This window comes from Solanum stenotomum, chromosome 5 (genome assembly GCF_019186545.1).
Source record: "Solanum stenotomum isolate F172 chromosome 5, ASM1918654v1, whole genome shotgun sequence".
NCBI classification, from domain to species: Eukaryota; Viridiplantae; Streptophyta; class Magnoliopsida; order Solanales; family Solanaceae; genus Solanum; species Solanum stenotomum.
Window position 1 is genome coordinate 24,381,536 of NC_064286.1, and position 27,560 is coordinate 24,409,095.

Genomic DNA, 27,560 nt, shown 5'->3' on the forward strand with positions numbered 1-27,560 from the left:
ACCATATTGGTATTGAGTGTAAATATGTGTATAAAGTTAAACATGAACTCGATTTAACCTCTATAAGATGATGAGGGATTGAATAAATAACTATTGACGTAGTGAATGAAGTCTGGGTATTGTGAGTAATAGTATTCTTATATAAGTGGTAAATTCCTTTCACATGTGATTGGATTCCTATGTAGGGCTTGTAAAACCTTAAAGGTAAGCTCTTAATAATACAAGTCGCACGAAATATTTGTCGTATGAATTGTGTGTTTAGTTGATATTGTGTTGGCTTGGGTCTTATCCACCATGTGCGAAGTGGGAGATGTAAGTTTTTGGGTCGCAGGTCGCCTATGTGGACTAACTCGATTCGATTTGACCCGACCCAATGTTGTTTTCTAAAAGAAAAGATAAACTACAAATTTAAAAAGGGAGGAACAGTTACAAAGTAACTACTCCAACGTAAAGAAACTCCTTTTTAAAAATTGTTTTATCTAACACTTCTCTGAAGAGTAAGAAAAGAAGAAAAAAAGGGAACAGAGAACAAAGACTGAAAAATAAGAAAAACTTTCTTTCTCATAAGAAAATAAACAAACAAAATTGACATTTAGTTTGTGAAATTTAGCCTCTGTTTTCTAGTGATTCGAAGAGTGACTGTGAAGCAATTCGTTTTGGTAGAAAAATCAAAGACATAGGTTGCAAGTATAAGGTACACAATTCATCGATTTTGCTATGAATACTTACATAAAGCTTTTTCATATGCTCCCAAATTCTTTCAATTAATAATTAATCATCATGTCATTTGTTGCCTCTTAAATTGGTGGATATCCAAATTTATTTGTGGAATTTACCAAATAGTATTGGTCGATATTTGTTCATTTTTTCTCTATCAAGTTTTTCAAGAACAACTATCCTAGTGCAGTACTGCTTCAATTCAAAATATTTATGTTGTTCTTATTGTGGGGGTCAAAATTTATTTTTTTATGCTCCCAATAATTTCAAGTTTTAGCAGGTGAGTCGAGCCAAACCTCATATATCTTAAATTGTTTGGCATTGTCTTCATCCTCGATAATTTTTAACCAATCAATACTGACATAGAATTTATAATCATTCGCAAACCTTTGATTTGCCAAGTTCAAATCTCGTGTGCTTGATTAACCATAATTTTCTTAATATCGAGCTTGTCATCAAATTTTTATTGTTATTTGTTTGTTTTCTTAAAAGGTATCCTTTACAGGACTAGATCCATTGGTTTCTAAATGCTCTACTCTTGACCTTCTGTATACTTACTTTGCGCTTATCAAGTGTTCTAGTTTTCCTTTCAAGGAATGACTTAAGTTGACTATCAAAGGGACAAACAAATTCAAGGACGATATGGTTGATCAAACAACTGTGATTGAACTGGTTGAAGGTGAGTTGGATTGTGAAGAAGTCGACTCATAGCAGGATAAATTGCTAAGCTTGAGAAGAAAATGGAAAAAATGGAACAAGAATTGACAGCATCAAGAAAATGATAGCTGAACTTAAGAACTCTTCCAATGAAGACTCATTAGATTACAACCTTACGGACTCATACGATGAAGATTTAGAGGGATAATTTTAATACCTTGAAAGTGTTTAGCATAGTTGAAGTTGGAGAGTTGCAGAAAACTGTTGGTGTCTCCTGATTTTTTATGTTTACGGAGGGAATGTAAAGGCCATAGTTGGTTGTATGATTGATGGAAGGGAGTCGTGGTTAACACTTAGGATTTCAGAATGTTGGTTCAGTGTTTACGAGTTAGTTTTACAATTTGTGGATTGATGTACGAGTCATGGTTAGGCTCGTGGTCAGAAGTCCTGAAAGTTGGAAAATATCAAGCCTCATATACCACTTTGTACGATCCAAAAGTACAGCTCGTGAAAGGAACCATAAGTCATTGGGTCTCATGGTTGCATTCAAGACAAAGTTGTATTTTTATTACTTGACTTCTACGGAGAGTCTTTACATATAGTAAATTGATTGATGGGCCCAACATGGTGATTCATGGTTTAAAGCCTGAGACTCAGACCTTATCTTCAGACTATAATTTGTTGATGTTATGAATGATAATCTTGTGGTTACGCTATGCTTGGTGTGTTGCCTTCAGACCTAATTGAAGAAGTTAGCATATTGAAATATGTTGATATAGTGAGTATATAAGTGTTATTTGGATGATAAGTGGCTTGTGTTTCATATGAACTTATGAATGAGCAATTTGTATGATATTCGGTACCACGCCGGTACAGTACAGGGACACCTAGGGGGTCCCCTGCCAGTCATGACTCGATAGGCAAGATTAAGACCCTTTAGCATGTGTGTACAAGTGAGAGTTAGACTTATGATTTCATTTAGAGAGGTCTGTTAATGATTCCTAACAGGTGCAGTGATTATGCAACTACAAGGACAAGATGGATATAATTTCCATTTGACTTATTTTGTTTTTACAAGTATGCTGAATTGATTTGTTGCATTTTGACAAGTGTATTGAATAGACTTGACGTATTTTGACAAGTGTGTTGAATTGATTTGATGCATTTGAAAAGCATGTGATGATTTATACTAATGACTTGTATTGTTTTATGGATATTATTCAGTGACATAATTCTACATGCTAGTTAAGGTCTAGTGATGTTAAAAGAGTAGTGTACGCTTCTTGCAAATCAATTCCTCTTTTATATGCAAAGTGTGAATGAACTACCTTATATTTGAAAAGTCTGTAGGTTAGCTACAACAACTGTGAGGGAGGTTTAATAATGAGTAGAAAGTGTTTTTGATGTTTAATTTATTGTATAACCACTAATAATGCTAAGAGGTAGGGATGACAATGACGCGGTGCAGGTTTATACACATGTGAGGCGGGGCGGGGCGGGTTGAAATTTAAAATTTTTAATTTTATATGGGGCGGGTGCTGTGCGGGATAGGAATGTCTAATTTCTTTTTCTTCGTTCTTTTCCTCCACAGTTCTGTCTCTTTTGCTTTTAAGTAACACACTGAAACTTTTTTTTATGGAATTTCTTTTTATTGTTGCAAAAAGATATTTATTTATATATTTCACATAGTGTCACGACCCAGGGGTACCCCTAGATGTAACATGGCGTATAGGAAAGCCCATACAAGCCACTTATCATTCATAACATAAGGAATAGAACCAAAGAAGAAAATACAACATTTCAAGTCCAAATTTTATAAAAGTAAAGCGGAAGTCTAAAACACTTGTCTCATTAGCCATCTAGTACAATAGAATGAAATTGGGCCTAGCCCATACATCATGTACAAAACTGGAATTACGAAAGAAAACTGAAACAATAGAATCAGTCCTTGAAGCATGAGGACTCACCAAAGCTCGGGAACCTCGCAATCAACCACTAGCTCGAAACTGAGAGAACCTGACTTTCGGACCCTACATTTGGGAAAATGTAGACAAGAGTATGTGTTAGTACAAAACAATGTACCAAGTATGATAGCTATGCATAAAATATTTAAATCATGCTAAAAGATGACATTTCATGACATGCAATTGACCAAGCTAAAACATGGTATAAAACGGGTTAGAAATTATAAGTCATAAAACATGGTCAATGCAAGCTAACATCATTTAAAACCTTTGAACACATATGAGATACATCAATTCAGCCATAAGAGATCATAATTCAATCATATAAATCAATAATCAAGAGAATCCATGACAATTGAAGAAAACCCTAACTCAATTGGGGATTTCTAACTTTGAAAATAGGAGGATTTGGAAACTCCATAAACGGAAGGAATCCATGGATGAAAACTATCATACCTCAAAGCCAATTGCTTATCTTCAATGGAGGAATTGAGACTTGACTTGAAACCCTATGTTGAATCTTCTTCATCAAGCTTTCTAGAGAGAGAAATATTTGAGAGTTCTTCTTTTTGGTGAATTTGAAGAGAATGAAGTGAATGAACTAATTTGGGGGTTGGAATCACTTACATAGGGGTCTTAGTGAAGAATAAAACGACGTAGTATAGGGATAAAATAATTAGGAAAAAACCCAACTATCCCTAAAACTTAATTGCCTGGCACGACCTACGGACCCCTGCTGACGGACCATGGACAAACCGAAGGTCTGTCCTGCATGGCCGTCGTCCATGGTCAGAAAGCTGGATTAATCTGGGGTCTGGACCACGAGCCCCCAACCACGGATCGTGGACCAACCGACGATTTGTGGGTCCGGTTGTGGTTCTGGACCTCTGAGTCAAAGTTGGGAGTGACCAACCACGGACCACACCTACGGGCCGTGCTTGACAGCCTTCAGTTAGCACCTACAACTTCTAAAAATTGTTATCTTATCCTCTTTTGGATTCGGGGTGTTACACATAGTCCTTGCATCTGTAAAGGGAACATATCCATCTTATGGAATTTTATTTACTCATCTTTTGAAATAAAATTTTATAGATTTGGAAAATGCATTATATGGAGTACTATATATTACAATAATTAACAAGTTAAAAAAATTATTAAGAAATTTCGATCAAACCCAAAAAAAATATATTATTGACTCTCAAAATTTCAACTGTATCACATAAATTGAAACGAAATGAATAATGTTAATGATCAGAGAAAATTATATTATTTAATATTCTTATGGGTACAGTGTGTTTTATTTCAAAATCTATTTTTTTATAAGGATCGAACTTATTAAAAATTTAAAATCAGATTATAACTTTGGTGAAAATAATAAAAAGAAACTTAAGTGGCGCGGGGCAGAGCGGGTGGAAGCTGAGTAGATGCGGGGAGGGTGGATGAGGGTGAAAGTGCTTAAGTGGAGCGGGGCGGGTGGAGATAAAACCCGCCCCGTCCCTGCTCCAGCCTGCCCCATTTCCATCCCTACTAAGAGGTTGAGTGGAGGGAATGGATGATAATAATAAGGCTAAACTTAATCTTGCAATAATGTCTGGTTAGTTTGCATGGGTATGAGATGAATATTAGGAATAAGGTTAGAGAGTATATTAAGGAAATGAATATTAGGAATAAGGTTAGAGAGTATAGTAAGGAAATTAAATAACTAATTTATAATTTTATGTGAGTGAATAAGGTGGGGGAGGAATAGGGAATATGGAGAAGTATTAATTGTCATATAATGTTATGACTTAATTGTCGAGTTGTTCCTGTTGATTTTTGTGATGTTTTATTTGAACAGTCCAAGTTGATTTATGATGTCTACTCAGTATGTGCGGTGAACTGATACTACTTTCGTTATATCTTTTATTGGTATAGATTAGTTTCAGGTTGTGTTGAAGCGTGGGATAATAGACGTAGGGGGTGGCAGGGGAGGGGGTAGGGATAGGGGTGGTGGGGTAGGGGTAGGCGTAGGAGGTGGCGTAAAAATGAAAAAAAATGAAATTTGAAATATCTTTCAAAAACATTTTTTTAAAAAAAAATTGACAGGAATGGCTTTGGTGAGGTGGGGGTGGCGGCCGGAGGTTGGGGTGGGGGTGGCATATTTTCCAGAAACTATTTAAAAAAAAATTGACTGGGATGGCCTTGGTGGGGGATGGGTAGGGGTGGGGGTGGCATAAAATTTTTAAAATTTGAAATATTTTTCAAAATCAGTGTTTTTCTTAAAAAAAATAAAATTGACCGGGGTGACCTAGGTTACTTGGGTGGGTGTGACGTAAAAAGTGAAAAAAAAAATTAAATTTGAGATATTTCTCAAAAACAATTTTTTTTTTATGAGAATGGCTTTGGATAGGGGTGGCGGGGGAGGGGTAGGAGGTGGCGTAAAAATGAAGTAGAGTTTTGAAAAATGTTTTCCTAAATTTTGGAAGAGAAGTCATTTTCCTTAAATTTGAGAAAAATGAGTTGATTTGGAAAATATTTTCCAAACATTTATTGCAACTAAACATGAGAAAATTGGAAAATATTTTCTCCATACCAAACACACCCGAAGAGAGTATTATCTTTTTGTATAAAAGCAAGTCAGCATAAATGAGCAGAAACGTACACAAATAGACAATATCCAGCTTCAACCAAAATTTGAGAATGTTATTATTGCTTTACAGGTATCACAATAGACTACTATTTTGACAAGCAACACATGAAATTGCCATAACAAAAGTTCCAGGATTTTAACACTTGCTTGTTTGATTATTGGCAGAAGCGTGGTTATGCATCATGATTTACAATTCTCCAGAAGATTTATGTCAAAATTATTCTCTTGGATAGTCCTAATTAGTAGTAACAACTATACAGTACCTGCAAAACAAAATATAAAAAGGAGTCAAAATCAACAAAATCAGTGCATCAGTGATGCAGAAATCTCGTGTATGCATTTCAGCTCAAACAAAATGTCACTTAAAAGATCAAAATATACAGACCCAACAAAGACTTCCATATTTGATTTTCCAAAGTCCCACTAGTAGCCCATAAAATCCCATCCTACCATGATCTTACAGAAGGTAACACAGGCAAAAGTCTAAAAGATCTAACCCTTCAAAGGATCATCTGATATATACACGCAATTAATGCATAATAATACTAATACGTAATATTCGCTTTGATTTTATTATTCTATCCTTTATACCTTTAGGCAATAAAAGAACAGTAAGATACTATTTTTCTTTAAAATCCACCAATCACTGAATAAATATGTATCACCTTCAAGGATATCGTTGGAAAGGAGAAGTCAAAAGTTTGCAACTTACCTACATAAGTTTCACGTGTTACTTGTCTGAGTCATTACAGCTGCTGCAGTATGCAGAAACCAATATCTCAAACCTAATACAAGCCTAGAAGTGAAGTGCAATTCAATCGTCCTAACCAAGCCCAAACTTGGTATTATATAATTATGAACAGAAAAAATGAAAAGATAATTTAAATGTCCCCAGATGCCAATTCTGTTTTGGATCCAACATTAACAATGTCTGCCCAGTATGCTCGATTGAATTGTCAAGAGTAATTTTTTAATTTTGACCTGACTGATCCATGCAATCCGTGAACAAAAACGCCAAAGAAAGAGACCGAGAGAGTAAAGACATTGCGAATACATCAGAGATAACTCAAGAAAACTGTTGTAATATGGAATAATCCAAATTTTGGAAGGATGTGACGAGACTGACAACTATCACCTCACTCCCCCAACCAGTCCTCAACATAGGCAGAATGCTCCTTCCGAGACTCTTAAGGAGTAAACCCCAGTAGAGACAGCTATTCAGTCGCGGATAATTTAGCTTCCTTAGATCCAATGTGATGACATCATTTAACCAACTGATCAGAAAAGGTGCTCATGATGATTTGCAAGAAGGAACCGAGTCAAAGGAGCAATGCTAGTTTTTTCCGTAGGAGGAAAAAGAATGGCAAAGACACTAACAAGGATACTGAACTGTGTTTGCCTATGAGAAACCACGGCGAAGAAGCAAACCTGTTGAACTCTACCCTGCCAAACAACAAAGTTACATGCACAAACTCCCGTAGCCACTCAAGGAAAAGAACTGTATTCAAGTTTCTCATGTGTTTTTCAGATTAGGTATCCTTCTGGTGAAATAGATTAACTTGGTTAATCTGGGAAGCTTGCACGCCTAGGAATCTAGCTCAGCAAACTTTTAGAGACTTAACTTTTCGACAACTATTGAGAGAAATCAAATCTCCTGTTTGGGGATAAAAATCTCATGCCATACCCATCACAAACTACCCTCGAAAGGAAAATCTTACAGAATCTTATTGACTTGCACAACCTGGCTGGTTTATTCTTTCTTTTTTTTGCTAAATAAATATGGGAATGGGACACTTCAACCCATAATTTATTTTGGCATTACAGACGAAATTCCTGCTAAGAATGCATATGCAACTAAGAAATCCTAGACTCCTAGTAACAGGAAATTGTGTCCTAAAAAACTGTTACGACAACCCTCAAGCTGGTGTAACCTCCTCCGCAGTTTATTTTAGCCAAATTTCTAGGATTCCAGTCGATGAATCTGTAACGAGACATTGCCTACAATTCTAGGAAATATTTGTTCTTGTATCAACAACGACGACGGAATAAGGAAAATATTATTCGAACATGTTAATACTTATATAACATGGTTCGGAAGTGCATGAAGAGTGAATATTTTGTATGTTTAAAGTGGATGATGAAATCTATAAAACAAAAGAGGAAAAGGAATGAAATAGAAGCAGCTGCCGCTATTACAGCTGCTGTGAATATATATAGCAGCTAAAGAGCAAGTATTAAAATCCTATGCTATGATATTCCATGGCACAAAAATTGGGAATTTAAACTTTTCCCACTAAGTGGGTCCAGGACAAAGGGAGTAACTATTGGCATTAAAAGAAAAGTCTTTTCATCCTTGCAATGAGCAACCAAACCCGCAACTCTCGTGCCTAGCAGTAGTCATTGGTTGTTGTCCAAGAATTCATTTCAATGCCACCAAGGTAAGTTTGGTCCTATATTTTGTGTTGGTTGGAGTTAACATTTGTATTAATGCCATTACACTTTTGGATTGACTAGATTATATCAAGAACAAACAAGGATCTTTGATAAATACCTAAAGTTGAAATTTTGGGTTTTCTTCAAGAAGGTAATTTCTACACTCTTTGAACAATAAGTGTGAGTTATTTATTAGTATTAATGGTTGTGAAAGATATTCTTTGAGTTGGGTTATTGTTCGGGTAACAAAAATGTCAACGGGTGTGTGTCGGATTCTCCAAAAGTAGTACTCCCTCTATTTCAAAAAAGAATGGCCTCCTTTCCTTTTTAGTCAATTTCAAAAAGAATGACCTCTTTCCTTTTTTGGTAACATTTTAATTTCAGTTTTCCACGTGACATGTTTAAGGCCACAAGATTAAAGGGCAATTTAGTACATTTGACATAACTTTAATTTAGGACCACAAGATTCAAAAGTTTTCTTTCTTTTCTAAAACTTTGTGTCAAGTCAAACTAGGCCACTCTTTTTGAAACGGAGGGAGTATATTTTTAGAGAATCCAATACGAGTGCATTATCAAAAGTGAAGAATCCGCACAACTCAGACCATAAGAGAAAAACTCTAACTCGATATTAATGAAAGTTGTGAAAATGGTGAACGAGATGATGAATAGTGCCTATGGGTTGTAAATAGTTGACGTATATGGCTTGAATGAACGTATTAACACATTGTTGAAATTATTTAAGGTGATTAATCAAACACCGTCTACAATGAATGAATATGGAATTTTCGAAAATTCAGATCAAGTGTGAAATATTAGTCGACTAAATTGATATAGTTGCAAGACGTCAATAGTTACGAGTTTGATTATGTAGATTGAAGTTGTTGGAGCTATTTGAAACAATTGGACTGACTTTTAGCTTAATTAAAGCGACTTTGAGGGATGCCGAGCTCCTAGCTAATTGTTTGTTTTCAAAAACAACTTCATTACTTTAATGATAATGTTAAGGAGATCTCATGCACATGCGGGACAAGTTAGCATGGTATACTCCATAGTTAGGATTAAGATTTATAATATGCTTAGACATCCAAGTTTGGAAGTTATAAAATCATTTAAAGCTTTTTAAATGGTTCTTGGAGTTGTTACGCAGTACTTTATTATGTACTTAACTTTTTGTTACTAGTTGATTACAATCCATAGCATACTTTTGATGGACTTGTTGGAATCACTCTTAATTTGCATTGTCAAGTGAAACTGTAAACTTGATAGTAAAGGGATTCGGCAGAAGGCGGTGACTTGAGAAAATGAAAGTAACAATATTTTTACAGATCTTTGATATTGATTTCCTCATGTGATCGAGGGGATGACCACACTCGTGGGTTCAACACCCCGGTGTACTATTGCTCATTCGATCAAAGGGACCCATGGGTTCTACACCCTAGAGTAGCTTTGGTTATCTAGTTGAAGGGATGGCTGGGCCCGTGGATTTTATATCCCGGTGTACCATAGCTTTTGTGGTGGGGCGAGTACATCGAGCCTCACAAATAGCATCCTAAGCATATACATGCATATGGATACGAGACTTGAGATATGGACATTGAAATCGTGGAATAATATGACACTTGATGAGCTTCAGAAAGATCTAATTAGGGTTTACATGATTGGTGCTTCTTCCATGCTTTGATAAATCAAAATTTTGATTTGGTTTACCTCTCCTGTATTTATAAATAGTGTTCATGTTATATGCTTTGATGAATTAAATTGTGTATATATTCCATCCCTCATCTTTTTATATATATGTATAACTCTTGCCCTATCACGGGTGGTGGCAATGATGCATATCCAAGTATTCTTCTTTTTTTGGAGAAGGTAACAGTTTTACATATCTAAGTATGCTAATACTCATGCATCATTTGTTTAAATGGTGTAAGGTCTAGCCGACAATCAGGTGCAAGGTGGACTGTATATGGGTTAGGATTCTTGCAGTTTCATACTTTTGGTGATCCCACATTTAAGATCGTGTTGTCGTGGGATTCACATTGTTATATTTTCATTTTGTAAAGGACGAACTATTCATTCGTAATTTTATTGAGGCTTTATAGATGAACTTTTATTTTGGGTTATGGGTTCCTGTATGTGTTTGCAAATAACATTTTTATTTTGACTTGGTAAACGAGCATGTTGATTTGATATTATTCACTTAGAATCACTACATAATATTGAGGTTCATTAATTGAATTGCGGTATATTGGTATGAAATGGGTAGTCACTACACTAAATATGTTCGCTTGGTGCAAGTTGCAGGTATACGGGTGCCATGTCACACTTCCTCCCATTTTGGAGCGTGACAAACATGGTATATGAAGTTAATTAATTGAATTGTGGTATACGGATATGAGGTGGGTAGTCACTATACTAACTCGGTTCGCTCGGTGCCATGGCAGGCATCGGGTGTCGTCCCACGTATCTTCCCATTTTGGGGCTTGACAGGTTCGATCAAAATGAAAATCAACACATTTGAGTCCACATTGTGCACAAAATTTAGTGTCTTCAATTCATATTTGACTACTTCATAATTTCCACAAACACAAATTCTGCTTCCGAAATTTTGAAATTGGATTTATACTTTCTTTTTAAAACTTTTTTTTATGACAAGGGAAACCCACAGCCGCACCCTTTGGGTGCGCACATGGTAAAACTCCCACTCCTATGCAATAGCTCGCAAACCACATAGGAGAGGTAACCCTCACTAGGCATGCCCGATGCGACAAGCTCGACCTAGAAGGCAAACCCCTTACTTTCGCTGGCAATGGGTTTCGAACTTGAGACCTCCAACATGGAAGTCCCAAGCCCAAACCACTGGGCCACCCCGAAGGGTTCTTTTTAAACAAAAGAGTTATAAAATGTTTCTTTTTGAATTTTCTAAACAAAATTCGAGTTCCTACTGCTAAACAGTCCTCCCCATAGGTTTTCTTCTTAAAGAATAAGGAAATGAAGTATAGGTGAAGTTAATGATGAAGTTAATCTTTGATTTGGAATCAAAAAAAGGCAATTAGGATCTTATGGAGTGACTTCATGAAGTGTTTCTTTCAGAGTTAAGCTTTTGTATCTTTTATAAGGAATCGAGAACTTTTGTATCTTTCATAAGGAATCGGAGGAATATGTGTTGGGTTTTTCTGAGTAGAGGATGGAGAAACACTTGGATACAATGACAACTATTTACCCCACAAGTTATTTTCAGCAAACTATGTGACAAGGAGAAATACTTGGATATAATAACAACTACTACGCCGCACTTCCAAACAAGTTGGGGATGGAGAAATACATAAGTGGCCATATGGACATAAGAATTGTGAAATTTGGAAAAAAGTAGTATTTGTTTTCAGGTTATGATATTTGGAAATTGGAATTGTGTTTGGACATGAATACTAGTTGGAGTTGTTTTTGACATTTTGTGAGTGAGTTGAAGTTAAAATTGTGAAAACAACTTTTTGGAGTATTTTGAATTCTGAAATTCAACTTGAAGATGAATTCAGGAAAATTAGAACAATTCTATGTCCAAATAGTTTTTGGCCGGAATAATATTCCGGAAAAAGTGAAAACTATCCATGGTCAAACAGGCACATATATAAACACAAAAAAATTGCCAGCTTGACTACCATTGATGACTTAGGCAAGCTTTTGTGGAGGGAGAATCTGATAGATTGATACAGCAAACAGAAAACAGATTTTAGAAAATTCAATTGCCAGACCCCTAAGGTATCTGGTTGGTTTATGTACCTTCTTTGACTATCTTCTTAGCAAGACGCCACAGAAAGATGATTATTGGTTAAAAAAACATTTCATAATTGAATTGATAGGTTTCTGACACAAGAAGAAAATAAAATATCATAATTCATAATAGTGTAAACTGAAGTAGAGGTGTTTATTTGATATTGTTCTTACTTAGGATCCACCAAGAGTTTTTGAATGCTTAACTATTAATAAAATCAAATGTGTCATCCCTAGGAATGTCAATGATATGAAGCACGCTGACCTGGATAATTTTCTTATAAGTGTGTCAAACACAGAGAAGAAACTTCCTCCAATTGTAAGTTTTTGGCTTGAAGCCACGAAGTCTACTTATGACCTTTGAATTAGCATCTTCGGAGACATGAGAAACCTGTAGCTAAGTTTTCTCCAAGTAAAGGATGATGAAGCTTTTCATATGAATATCCAGTGAAAGAAATTTCAAGGGATGCTCAATGTTGAAGACGGAATTCTTTTTCTAGTGTCTTTAAATTTCATCGTCTAACATCAGAGATTGAAATTAAATATCAATTTATGAGCTTTGTAAAGCATAGCCGATCCCAAGTGGGCGAAAAAGGAGGGTTCCAGAAACTTCAAAAAAATAAACAGAGGAGGTTTCTGGCACGTGGACAGTCACAGTAAAGATAGTCTAAATAGAATGAATCCTATAAATACAGGGCAGAAATGTAAAGGATTAATATAGTGACCAACTAATCTCAAAATTGAAACCTAGTTGAATGATTGACTGATTGTTGTATTTTAATGACTACTCCAGAATATTTGACGTTGTCCCACTTAATTAAGCTTTCCTAGGATGAAATGCATTATAGAGTATCCAAAGTAGTAGCAAGAAAGTTGCTATGAACCTTTTTTTTTTGATGAAGTAAGAAGAATGTCATTAACAAAGCATCAAGCAGATGCACAGATTACAAAAGAAAGAAATATCAGCTCCCAAAAAGGCAAAAAAAGCTATCTAAACAGCTAACAGCAGAGATCTATGGAGCTGATAAATTCTAGGAAAGAATCGACACTAAGTACAGGAGAGAGATTAACCCAACCAAAAAGAGTAATCAAACATCTTGCTTTAAAGGTAAAGATGGGAGTTGGGGTGCCGTCAAAACATCTTTTGTTCCTCTCCGTCCATAAGCACCACAAAATACAGGCTGGAACCAAAGACCAGATATGCTTGACGGACTTCCCAACTTTCCAAGAACTCCAACACACAAAAGCCTCTCTCAATGATCTTGGCATGACCCAAGTGAGTCCAAAAAGTGAGAAGAACATGTTCCATAGGCCTGTTGCAACTGTGCAATGAAGGAACAAGTGATTAATAGATTCTGAGTTGCACAAGCACATGTAGCATCTGTTGACTATTTGGAATTTCCTCCTCATGAGATTATTCTGAGTCAAGCAAGAGTCTTTTAGAGTAATCCAACTGAAACAAATAACTTTAGGTGGCAACTTAGTTCTCCAGATTAATTTCCATGGCCATTGATCAATTACGGTCTTCTTGGAGCTTTGTTGAAGGTAGCATGCTTTAACTGTGTAGGATCCATCCCTGCTATGTCTCCAGATAAGTTTGTCCCTGCGTTGACTGTTGATTGCACTAGTCTGAATGGTGGCCATAAGGCTAAAAACCTCTTCCAACTCCCAGTCATTAAGATTTCTCCTTAGGATCAGATTCCACACATTGTCTTCCCTGTACTGCGAGATGGTTGAGTCTGGATGAGATGCAATCTGGAAAATGCTTGGAAAAACATTCATTAGAGGAGTGTCTCCTAGCCAAATATCTTTCCAAAACTGAATATGTTCCCCATTTCCCACCATAAGTGAGGCATCACTGAAGAATTTTTCCCACAGTTTCCTTATATTTCTCCAGACCCCCGTGCCATAAGAGGTACTGACTTTATTAGAGCACCAATAACTATCACTACCATACTTTGCTTGAATCACTTCCTTCCACAAGCCAGCCGCCTCTTGATTGTATCTCCAGTGCCACTTCAATAGCAAACACTTGTTATGTAAGGCCAAGTCTTTTATCCCCAATCCTCCATATTGTTTTGGCAAAGTGACTTTGGCCCATTTAACAAGGTGAATTTTGTGGTCCTTGTTGTTGCCTTCCCAGAGAAAGTCTCTCCTGATTTTGTCAAGTCGCTGTTTCACCTTAGCTGGCATAAGGAGTAAGGACATAAAATAGGTGGGAATGCTGTCCAATACACTATTGATGAGTGTTAATCTCCCCCCTAGAGAGAGGTATTGTTGTTGCCAGGAGGCTAACCTTCTCTCAAACTTTTCCACAATCACATTCCAGACTTGAGATGATCTATTCATAGCACCCAAAGGCATACCCAAGTAAGTGGTGGGAAAGGAGCCAGTAGCGCAACACATGATAGCTGCCATATCTTCCAGATCAGGGACCTCATTTACAGGGTATATAATGCTCTTGGACATGTTGATGTGGAGACCTGACAATGCTTCAAAGATCATAAGGGTGAGGCTAAGATATTGCACTTGAGATTTCTTAGCTCCACAGAAAACCAAGGTGTCATCAGCAAATAAAAGATGTGAGATCGAGACTGGTGGACCATAACCATTGCCCACCTCAAAGCCTTCTATCCATTGAAGTTGTTTAGCCTTCTCCAACATCCTACTCAAACCCTCCATAGCCAGAATAAAAAGGAAGGGTGATAAGGGATCCCCTTGTCTGATGCCTCTACCGGGAGAGAAAAAACCCACAGGACTTCTATTCACTAGTACAGAATACTTTATGGTGGAAAAGCTATACTTGATCCACCGAATCCATCTCTCTCCAAATCCCATTTGCCTTAGGATTGAAATAAGGAAGGACCAACTCAATTTATCAAACGCCTTCTCAACATCAAGTTTAAAAAGCAGTCCTGGAGTACCACTTTTCTGCTTCCAATCTAGAACTTCATTGGCAATAAGTGTTGCATCAGTGATTTGCCTTCCCTGAACAAAAGCATTCTGAAAACCAGAGACTAGATTCCCAATCACCTTCTTTAGCCTTTCTGAGAGCACTTTGGCCAAAATTTTATACACACTACCAATAAGACTGATAGGCCTAAAATCCTTAAGTTCTATCGCACCTTTCTTTTTAGGGACAAGTGCAATAAAAGAGGCATTAAAAGATTTCACCATGTGGCAATTGTTGTGAAAGTGATTGAGCGCACCCAAAATATCTTGCTTGATAATTCCCCAGCACTTCTGATAAAACCCCATAGAGAAGCCATCTGGCCCTGGACTTTTGTCTGGGGCACATGAGTTGATTGCATTCAATATTTCTTCTTCTTCAAAGGCCTGCTCCAAAGCATTCTTCTCTTCAGAACTCAAACTGCCCAGGCCCTCAAAAGTAGCAGTAGGCCTCCATGATTCGTTTTCAGAGTATAACTCTTGGTAGAAGTCAAGAATTACCTCTTTCACCTGCTCTTTTCCTTCAATGAGGTCATCTCCTACCTGCAATCTGTCAATGTGGTTGTATCTCCTGTGGGAGTTGGCTATTCTTTGAAAGTATTTTGTATTCCTATCCCCCTCTTTTAACCATAGACACCGCGATTTTTGTCTCCAAGAGGTTTCCTCTGCCTTTGCTAATTGTTGAATCTCTAGTTGTAATTGCAATATTTTGTTCTTTTCAACTTGAGACCGAACCCTTCCTTCAGTTGCTTGTTCTGTCAGCAGAAGATCAGCCATGGCTTTACTGGTTCTGGAATTTAGCTTACCAAAGACCTCCTTGTTCCAGGTAACAAGGTCTTTCTTCAAAAATTTTAATTTCTGGGAGAGTATAAAGTCTGGAGAGCCATTTACTATATAACCTTGCCACCAATTTTTGACCATATCATGAAAACCTTCATGCTGCAGCCACATGTTCTCGAATTTGAAGTAGGAAGGATCAGAAGTCCAATCGCCACTCTCTAGGGCTAAGGGACTGTGGTCGGAGAGAACCCTTGGCAGGGCCACCTGCTTCACAACTCCAAAAAATTCATTCCATTCAGCGGAAATTAAGAACCTATCAATTCTGGAAGCCTGCAGAAAATCCTCTCCCCTTGTCCATGTATAAGTTGCACCATGCAAGGGGAGATCAATAAGACCCATGTCTTGAATAAATTCAGAGAAGTCCTTCATGTCCTGGGATCTCCTTATACAATTGTACCTCTCATGTTCATATCTACATACATTAAAGTCACCACCTATGACCCAACATCCATCCCAAATGCCTCTGACAGCAGCCAACTCATCCCATAGGTCAAACCTTTCTGAAGTTGAGTGAGGTCCATACACCCCAGAGAAACAGAATCTGAAGTCCACCTGCAAACCCTCCCACATGGCCGAAAGAGTATGCTGCCCTTGGTAAGAGTCTAAGCATTTCCATTGTCTTTTGTCCCACAAAATAATAATGCCACCCCTGGTACCACTTGCTTTCAATTCAACCCATTCGACCCATCTTGATCCCCAAATATGTCTTGCTATTGCCACAGAACAACACTCTGTTTTTGTTTCCTGTAAACACAAGATGTCAGGCTTCCATTTTTGAATAAGTAGCTTGATGGTGCTTCTTTTGCTTATATCATTAAGCCCCCTTATATTCCAACTGATAATTTTTGCTTTCATTCCGAGAAAGCCTTGTGGAACCTGCCCCTACTTGACCCTTCTCCTTTCTCATAATTAATTGTGCACTGCAACTTCTTGGCCACAATCTCACCCTTTTCCTTTGATCTTTTCTTCTGTTGCTCTTTCCCCTTTGATTTCTGCAACTGTAACTTCCTCTTTTGTTCCATTCGCAGTATCATATCGAAGATTTCGTGCTCAAACCCCACTGAATTGACCCCAAAGGCTTTACAAGCTTTAGTCATCACCATCTTGGTCCAATGGGAGGTTTCAATAACTGTCGGGTGTGAAATAACCTGTTCCTCCAAGCTGTCACCAGACCAGGGTAGTGACAAAGTGTCGCTACTAATTGGGGAAGAGAAACCTGAATCTTGAGAATACCCAATAGAGAAAGCAGAGTGGATAGGAGGAAGAGAGAGAAGAGATAGAGGTCGCATGCATTCGGCTTCGTCGTCTGCGTCTCCCTCCCACTCATCAAGAGAATCAGTTTGTGTTAGGGGAGCCAACAATGGCTTTTGAGACAACATAGCATTCGACTGTCGTTCCGAAAGCTTTTGTGTCTCTGCCACTATAGATTGGGCTTGGGCTGGCCTAATAGCCTTCCACTCCTTTAATATCTCCTTCTTTTTATTGAGATGCAAGTTCCCCTTTTTCCTCCTTGAATAATAAAGATGGTCTGAAGTCTTTTGCTGCAACTGGGCCTTTGACTTAAGTTGGCCCAAAGTTGTCTTAGAATTTTTAGGCCCAACCCTAGGGTCCTCAGCTGATTTGAGATTTGAATCAATAGGCTGCTCATTCTGAAAAACATAAACTTGGTCTGGAGTCTTCTGCTGCAATTGGGCCTTTGCTTTAAGTTGGCCCAAGGTTGTCTTAGGATTTTTGGGCCCAACCCTAGGGACATCAGCAGATTTCAAATTTGAATTGATAGACTGCTCAGTTTTCGAGACACAAACTTGTTTGGACCGCTGGTTAAAACCCTGTTCATCAGAATCACCGGCAACTGAGATTTTCGAGAAGGCATCAGCAATAATGGATATTTCATAAATTTTGCCGCCTACTCTCAAATCAATTTTGTGTGGAGGTTCTCGTGCTACTGCTGGAATACAAATCCGAGCCCAGAGAATATGATTTCTCTTCTTTGTGTCCTCATCTGCACCGATATAACCACCACAACAGTCCCCGATAAATTTCAGCGACTTTTCCGACCATGCGTGAAGCGGGATGCCAAAAGCCCTAATCCACCTCTGATTTGCTATGAACCTTGTTAGAACATGAATAGGTTTCTACAATCCTATTAGAATAGGAATAGGTTTATACAATTCTATTAGAATAGGAATAGATTTATACAATCCTATTTAGAATAGAAATAGGAATAGAAAAGGATTGTAGTGTAGTGTCTATAAATAAGGTCTAAATGTAATAATGTAGACACAACAACAATTCAATAATATTCTTTTCCTATATTTCTCACATTGTATCAAAGCCTCTACGATCTTGATAAATAATCAAAGAGCTTTCATTGTCGGCGGGTGGCTATTACCCATATATGCCACCCATCTGGCCAATAATTATGTTAACAAAAGTAGGGCCAATGATATATGCATGAACCCCATATTCAAGGGAAGAAAACTTAGTCAGAGAGGTCACCGTGCGTCAATTTCCGATGACTTTCTAGGGTTGTTTTGTGTCAACCATGTATCTGTCATTGTTTGTGTGGCACCGTGCCATCATTCCAGTGACTACTTTCTTATATTTGATTTATGTAGCACCGTGCCATCATTCCGGTTACTACTTTCTTATATCTGATTTGCGTAGCACCGTGCCATCTTTCCGGTGACTACTTTTTCATATTTAATTTGTGTAACACCGTGCAAATCTGATTTGTGTAGCACCATGTATCTCTCCGAACTACTTTTCGTATTTAATTTGCGTAGTACCATGGATTTCTCCGAACTACTTTCTCATATCGGAGTTGCATAACATCGTGTCGTTACGGTGAGTCCTCAGATTTGATTTGCATAGTTCCATTCGTCTTTCTGGTGACTCCTCAAATCTAATTTGCGTAGGGCTGTGCCATCATTCCGACCCTATCCATATAGTTTCTCTTTTTCACTAGGGTCGTTCCATCATTCCGACTCTACCCATATTATTTTTCTTTTCCAATAGGGTTGTGCCATCAATTCGACCTTTCCTATATAATTTCTATTTTCTAATTGGGCAGTGCCATCATTCCGACCTTACCCATATAATTTTATTTCTTAGATTGTGACCACTTTCAGCCATCAAATCTAATACTCCAGCATATGAGCATGTTTTGACAATTTTCTTGGTGTGTTTCTTGTTTAATATCGACTCATCTATTGATTCCAACACGATCCATATACTTTATTTTTGAGCACTTTGTTGCTTAGGGGGAGTTTAGTAGCCTTGTATGTCGATTATGTAAGTTGATCATAGGTGTATTTATATGCCTAGGAGCCAAATAACACCCTCATTTTAGCTATGTTCAAGGACAAACTTTTTTGATGAAGTAAGATGTTGTATTAGAAAGGCATCAAGAAGATGCAAATTACATACACAAAAATATGGTTAACTCCTGAGAACAAAAACACCTATTTAATCAGGGAGTTAACCACAAGCAAAAGGATGGTCGCTAAGCCATATTGAGGGAGCTAATGAAATCTAAGAGGGGTAATATATCATTTACAGGGGATAAGTTGCTCCATTAGAAGAGACTAATAACGCAAAAGGATTTCAAACTGCTAATTGGAGTTGAGATACCATCAAAACATCTGAGATTGCTTTCCTTCCAAATACACCAAAAAATACATGATGAAATCATCCGCCAGGTCTTCTTGATGGGGCTGTCAACTTCTCTAAGACTCCAACTTCCAACTACTTCTTTGACACTTTGCAGGAGAATCCAGTTGATACCAGCAATTGAAATAAACATATTCCAAAGAGTTGTTGCCACTGGACAGTGCTGAAACAAATGATTCACTGATTCCAGGCTATTGAGACACATGAAACATCTGTTTACTAGCCGAAGTTTCCTCCTATTTAGATTGTCCAGGGTTAGGATACCATTCTTGAGGGTAGTCCAGGTGAAACACTTGATTTTAGGGGGTAGTCTAGTCTTCCAGATCAGTTTCCATGGCCACTGGTCTATCATGGCATTTGAAGAGCACAACTTGTGGTATCCTTCCTTCACTGTGTATATTCCTTTTTCAGAGTTGCCCCATTTTAAGCTATCAGGCAAGTGAGGGGTCATTGAGGTTCCTTCTAGAATTCTGAAAAAGTCAAAGAGCTCATTAAGCTCCCAGTCTTGAAAATTCCTTCTAAAGCGTGGTGCCCATATTCCACCTTCTCTGTTTTGAGCCACTGAAGAGTCTGTGTCAGAGGCTATCCTGTAAATACCAGGGTGGGAGACATTGAGAGGTTGATTGTGAAGCCACCTGTCTTTCCAAAATTTAACTGAGTTCCCATTTCCAATCCTGAAGGACACCTCTTGGAAGACCTCCTCCCTTAGCTGGTTAATGTACTTCCAAGGTCCAACTACATAAGGATCATTGCTCTGCTTGGTGTTCCATTTGTCTTGCCTCCCATATTTGGCATTCACTACCTCTTTCCAGATACATGTTGGTTCTTGAGCATATCTCCACCACCATTTCATTAACAGACTCTTGTTGTGCTTCTTTAAATCTCTGATTCCCAAACCTCCGTGCTGCTTTGGCATATTTACATTTTCCCACTTCACAAGATGGAACTTATGGCCCTCATAGCTCCCCCCTTCCACAAAAAAGATCTTCTGATTTTGTACCTTGGATAGTATTGGGAGCATTGACATATTATATGTGGGGATACTGTCAAGTACACTGTTGATAAGAGTCAACCTGCCTCCCATTGAGAGATATTGCATCTTCCAAGTTGCCAACCTTCTCTCCATTTTCTCGATAACTTCATTCCAAACTCCTGCACTTTGAACTTTGCTCCCAAAGGGAGACCTAGGTATTTTGTTGGAAATGTGTCAATGCTACAACACATGATGCCTTCTTCCAAATTAGGGACCTCATTTACTTTGTAGATCTTACTCTTCTGCATATTAATATGTAGCCTGGAGATTGCTTCAAATAAGAGTAGTGTTAGGTTGAGATATCGCACCTGAGACTTCTCTGTCCCACAAAAAGTAAGAGTATCATCCGCGTAGAACAAGTGAGTCACAGAGATAGAATTATCTTCGTTGTTGCCCACCCTGAATCCTTCAATCCATTGCATTTGCTTTGCCTTTGCTAACATCTTGTTGAGACCTTCCATGGCAAAGATAAATAAGAATGGAGAGAGTGGGTCTCCTTGTCTAATCCCTTTTCAAGGACAAATCTCGATTATTGGGTAGGATTTAAGTCATATATTTCATTTGGACTAACCATTGTGATTAGTGATTGTAGGTTGGGAAACAAGGAGAAAACAAGCAAAAGAGTGGAAATCATGAAGTGAAGAGTGGCTCCAAGCGCGACAGCATTAGTAAGAAGGTGCCAAATAGAAGCGGAAGCCATTATGAAGTGAAAGATAAGGCATGCACCTTCTCCACATCGTGGAGAGAGAAGTATTTATTTTTCCCACAATGTCATTTGAAGTTGAAACTAAAAGGCGCCTCCGCGCGGAGACAAGCTCCAGTTTTTTGTCATTTATCCTAAATTATAAATAGACTCGGATTTTATTTTATTAATTGTTCTTTTTTTGGGTTTGGAAGAACGACGACTTTGGGAGATGTTTCATCTATTTATAGGGTTTATTCCTAAATGTTACTCCATTCAATCTCTTTTATGTTAATTGAACAATGTGAAATTGAGAATCATATTATGAGTAGCTAAATTCCCTAGTTCTAGGGTTGTGGCTACAGGATGATTGTATTTTATTGATTTTAATGGATTTATTATGATTATCATATGAATCTCTCTTTTGTTCTTACTTGAGTATTTTGTGACTGACCACCATTGAAAGAAATGTCTTGTCCGAATTGAACACGAGAGAGGAATAAGAGGATAGAACGTGGGGCAAAAGGAGCATGATCTTCTCTAGGTTTAGGGTTGATTTGTATCTAGGATAGGGAAATACCTAGAAACCTTGCTTGGTTAATAGACAGGACAATCGTAATGCCCAATAATTGGTTTAGTCTATCCCCACTCAACGATGTAGTTAGGTTGCCAATTACCATAGGCGATTAGAGATCGAGAGACCATGATCATACATTTAACTCTGAAATCAGTGATTCAATAATCGATTAAATGAGATAATTTGCATGAATCCATAACAGGCTGCAGCCCTGAAATTCCTCAAGTCATTGTTTGAAATCCAATTGAAATTGAATCGTAGTAGTTTACTTCAATAATTAGATAATTAAATCATTCAAAATCCCATAGCACTTTTCTTGATAACACTTGTTCTAAATTTTAATTGTTGGACGAATTGAATACATCTAATCTTAAGTGTGGGTACGATACCCGACTCTTAAAAAGAGCTACTTTATTACTTGCACGACTTCGTACACTTGTGTGTGCGTTTGGGCGCAAAATAATAAACTCTATGCCCTGAAACAATCTTTGCAAGTTTGGTTTGGGAAGTTCAACACTGTAATTTTATCACTATGTGTTTTATCGGCATTATGCATCAACTTCAGCATTACATGAGAAGATTAAGCTCATTGGGATTGACTGACATTATGCATCAAATCCAATATTTAATGAGAAGACAAGCACATTGAGATTAACTGTCAATTTTGTGAAGTCGACTGATCAACTTGCAAGAATCTCACCCAGCCCCTCATCAGTCCTCGTATTAATTACATTTGTAACAAGCTAGGTACATGAACTGTATGCACTAGCTTGAGGGGGAGTGTTAGAACATGAATAGGTTTATACAATCCTATTATAATAGGAATAGGTTTATACAATCCAATTGAATAGGAATAGCTCTATACAATCATATTTAGAATAGGAATATGAATAGAAATTGAAATAGGAATAGTAAATAGTATCCTACTTGGTAAAGGATTGTATTGTAGCGTCTATAAATAAGGTCTCAATGTAATAATGTAGACACAACAACAATGCAATAATATTCTTTTCCTATATTTCTCACAAACCTGACTAATCTTTTGACTTATAAACGTATCTAGAAATCGCATCTAGTTTTTTTTAATTAGTGCATAATTATAATTTATATGCAATCCTCAATTATAATTGGTCACCAGTTCATGATTTTTAATCCATGGAGTAAAACACAGCTTTTCAAGAGAAATATCCTTTATTTCTTTTTTTTGGTAAACAGAGCCCATGTTTTAAAAGTAAAAAGCACAAGAGATAAGGTCCTTAGGACTGGAAGAGAAAAACGAGAAGTGAAGTGCACAATTGAAAAAAAAAATCACATGAATTTAATTTTTTTTATGACAAGGAAAACCCACAGCTGCTACCCTTTGGATGTGCACAGGGTAAAACCCCTGCTCCTATGGAAGCACATATGAATTTAGCACTATAATAATCAAATTGCAATTAAAATAACTGATTATATTCAATATTCAATAATGCCATTGCTGAGACTCAAAGAAATAACCATTTTATGGTTAGATCACTTCATGAGACATTGTTTGAAGCACACACTTGATTGAAGCGCATACCTTAACCTATGAAGTGATTACCCTCGCTTTGCATCGCTTCAAGCGACAAAACAATGACTTCTAATAACACTGACCAGAGTAATGTAAATGGGTTAGAAGATCCTTGAGTTTCGTGGACTCCTTTGATAACAATTTTTGTTAAGAAAATGTAACACCCCCTTGGTGCATTTATACTCGTGAAGAAAGCGTAACTCTTTATGAAAAGTTTATCTTTTAAACCCTAAGGGGTTGTTTGATAACTGGTTGAGAGGTGAGTTGTGAAGGTAGTAAATCCTGCAAATGTAATACCATGTTTGGTAGTTGGTTCAGAGGTAAGTTATTTACATAAAAACAAATATGGTTTTTGGCTTACAAATTTAGAAACCTGCATAACTGTATTAGTTATGAGGGAATCTATATATTATTTTATGCCGAAGAGAAGGCGGAATAACTAATTCCTACATAACTAATTCTAGCATAAAATAATACATAAATTCTCACATAACTAATCCATATATTACTAATACTTGCATAAGTCTAACGAGCTACCAAACGGCCCCCAAGTAATATTCTTTTTTTCTTGTAAAGGAGCAAAAAATGAATTTGGATTAGATCTAGGATAGGATGCAAAAGAATTCTACCTGCTAAGACTCAGCATCTGCTATGAGCTTTAGGAGGTGCGTACATTAAAAAAGGTACTTTTCACAGCACCACAAAGAACGGACCCTATTCTCCGGTATCAAAATAAGTACAGAGATGCAACTGTTTGTGGGAACTTGAATTGGTGTTTGAAGAGTAATTGAAAATTGAGTCCAAACAATGACTGGAAATACACCATTATGACAGACCAGAGAATAAGACATTTCCGGAACAGTTACTGAAAATTCAAATGTTAATAGGAGGGGATCAATACCCAAAATCTGAACCATGAAAAAGCAAAATGAACAAAGAAGTTGTGCAGAATGTGATTCTTGAAAACGAAGTTGAATTAATAGACCATATTATGGTCGGAATAATATTGCTGCTAGAATGGACACCTGAGAGGCATGAAAAGTAAGATTATGACATGATGGAAATGTTTGACTTGACAAGCAGTGTCACATGGAAGCTTTAAGGTCTTTTCCCAGATCATAGACACTGATACAAACCAGAAAAGTTAGAACATGTTCCCAGCAATTAAAAAATCAAACTGGTAGCTTTTCTAATTGGCTGTGGAAAACCATCTGGGAAAACAGAGCACGCCTAAAGGTGGACTGTTTGACATGATTGGCGGCACACATGCCTTACTAAAAACAACCTTCAGAAAAGGGGATCAATATCTGCAACAGGTGTCCTTTATGTGGAAGACAGAATGAGGATATCAAGCATCTTCTGGCATTTCATTCTGAACATTAGAGTGGTTAGCTGATTAATGACTATTACAACTACTTAGCTCCTAAAATCTTGGGGCTTAAAAGGGATGGGGAAGGACAAGCAAAAGATATGAATATGATGTCTGTCACCATCTCATGGATCATCCGTAAACAAAGGAACACAAGAATTTTTTAGAGCAGAAAGGAATCTGTCATCTGCATTAAGAACATATGCATTTATCTACTGTTTTATTGGTGTAACATGGTAATTGCAAATGATGTAGAGGCTTTCTGTAATGAGGCTTTCCTATGTAAATACTTTGCAGCAGTTTGCTGCACTTTAATTCAATACTTTTACCAATAAAAAAAAGAGAGAAAACTCTTGTTTAAATTAAAATGATAACAACATATAACATGGCTTCTTATATAATGGCTTAACTGTATGAATATAAGGAAATTTCAGACTATAGAGAGTAAGGAAAGTTTAGACTAATGAAACTTCCCTAATTACCACAATTCCTTTTTATGACACAAACATAAGAATGTATCATACTACTAACCTAAATATATTCTAACGCTAACAACATTAGTTATCTTGACTTTCAACACTTATTAGTGTACTTAAGGTTGAATTAGTATTTCAAAATACAAGCTCTCACAAAGTAAGAGCTCTACATACTTCAGAGAATAGGAAATGGATACCTCCACAACTTACAAAATAACAGCTTATGAATCTACAACCCATAGCTACTGTAAGTCCCTATTGCACCTGTATTTACTTCAAGAAAACATGTTGCCTATAGAAAATTTGAAATGCATGCAGTCCTAACTATAATCCATTTCTATCCCCTACTTGGATGAGGGTAAATTTATCTGAACAAAAAATGGTACTTAACCACTTCCTCTGGTTTCCTGATTATACATCCCATGCTTCTCACGTTTGGTAGATTAGTTTCAAATTATATGTTATCACCCATATACCAACTTTCTGTGGCTTCCATTATTCATAGGTCCTCTTTATCAAAGGATAGAAATGTTGCATTCTCAAATACTATAAATATAATCAACCATAGGTGCAGAGTTGATGCACAATTGAAACATAATAAGAATATGTCTCACTTACCTATGTGCTCCAAATGGGGCCAAAAGATGCTCATATTAAGAAGCAGAAAATGCAAGTACTTCATCTGTCCACATAGGCTAGAAGTAATTTACGGCAGGTTGATTGCAAGATATAGTAATCATAACCAATAAGAAAACAAAGAGAATACACATAAATCAAGTTTACTATAAGAAAAACATCACATAGAACTTACAGCACCATTGCATAGTGAAGCCACATAAGTAATAAGTCTGCAAAAAACAATCTAGCATACCTTAACACTGCTTAAAGAAGAAGGCCAACTTCAAGACCTGGCAACCGTATCCCATTAACCACAAAATGTGTTACCACTCTCACCTACTTCATCTTCACTACCACTTTCGGGTGGCCAATTCGGCCAACTTGATACGGTCTCCACACTATTAGCCCTCGCAACAACCCCATCTCCTTGACCAGTCTGGCCAATCTGAGTAGGGGAAAGCAGAAACTCCAAACTGTCACCCCTAGTTGTATCCTCCCTGTCGAGCTGATGCCTCCTGGCAACACGTCTAAGTGTGCGCCTAAACCCAAACAAATCCTCTTGCTCACCCAGAAACTCTTCCAACCTCATTGCTGCAACAAAATTCTGACGTCTACGGCAAACCTCATCTTCCTCCGTAGGTAACTGGAACCTACAAACTGGACATGAATTGTTCATTTCTAGCCATGGTAAAATACAATCAGAATGATACATGTGTTTGCAAGGCAACATTTTAACTTGCATGTCAAGTAAAAACTGGTCTTTGCAAACCGCACAAGGAATAACCGGATCATTCTCAAGCATAGAAGAGGTAATTTGAAGTAGTTCAAGTGCCGCCACAGCTGATCTGGAAGCAGAATTGTTGTGAGGATTGGGGGTGGGAGCGTCGTTAGTGGTGGTGAGATGGCGAATTAGACGGTGGAGATAAGGACTATTGAGGAGGAAGTTGTCGTCGGAGGGAGTAAAAGTGGTAGGGGTTTCAATGTCAGAGGTAGGGTTAGGGTGATTTGGAAATTGGGGAAGAATGGTAGGGGTAATAGAGTCCATATGTTCGAGGAAATCGGAATGGCAGTGAGGGCAACGAGGATTATTAGGGGGTGGGTGAAGGAGGAAGACGCTCATGTCGCATTCGTGGCACCAGAAAGTATGGTGGCGCTGTGGCGGAGTTGCGATGGTGGTGGACATTTGGTGTATGTAAGTGGGAAAAGGGATGGAATATTATTGTGATGTGAAAAGACAAGCGATTTGTGTTTGTTTTTTATCGTAAGAAGAAGAAACGGGACGCGAGGGAGGAAGAAGAAGAAGACAGTGGGCCATACCGGTCGTTGCCCTCTTTTGGTTTGTTGGCTTGTTGCTCTCTAAACTCTCAAAACATTCAAATGACAACCATTGTGTACGATACTCTTCTGTCCAACCCTATTTGTTCACTTTTGAATTGTCATACTTCTTAATAAATAATAAATATTAGGGATAATATTATTATATTACTTTTTAACTTTAGTAAATTTAATGAAAAATGTGTTACTCCCTCCGTTCCATTTTATGTGACAACATTTGACCGGACATGGAATTTAAGAAATAAATAAAGACTTTGAAATGTTTATCAAATTGCCCTTTAAAAAGTAC

The 27,560-nt window shown here is 37.4% G+C and overlaps 1 protein-coding gene across 1 annotated transcript; it reads right to left on the reverse strand.

The window, feature by feature from the left end:
- Positions 1-5,950: 5,950 nt before the first annotated feature.
- LOC125866180 (E3 ubiquitin-protein ligase RING1-like) lies at positions 5,951-27,285 on the reverse strand. The gene is made up of 2 exons (XM_049546489.1): positions 26,190-27,285; positions 5,951-6,230 (listed from the first exon to the last, which is right to left on the reverse strand). The coding sequence occupies exon 1, from the start codon at positions 27,117-27,119 to the stop codon at positions 26,244-26,246; it is 876 nt and encodes a 291-aa protein (XP_049402446.1). The 5' UTR covers positions 27,120-27,285; the 3' UTR covers positions 5,951-6,230; positions 26,190-26,243.
- Between the last annotated feature and the right edge of the window lie 275 nt (positions 27,286-27,560).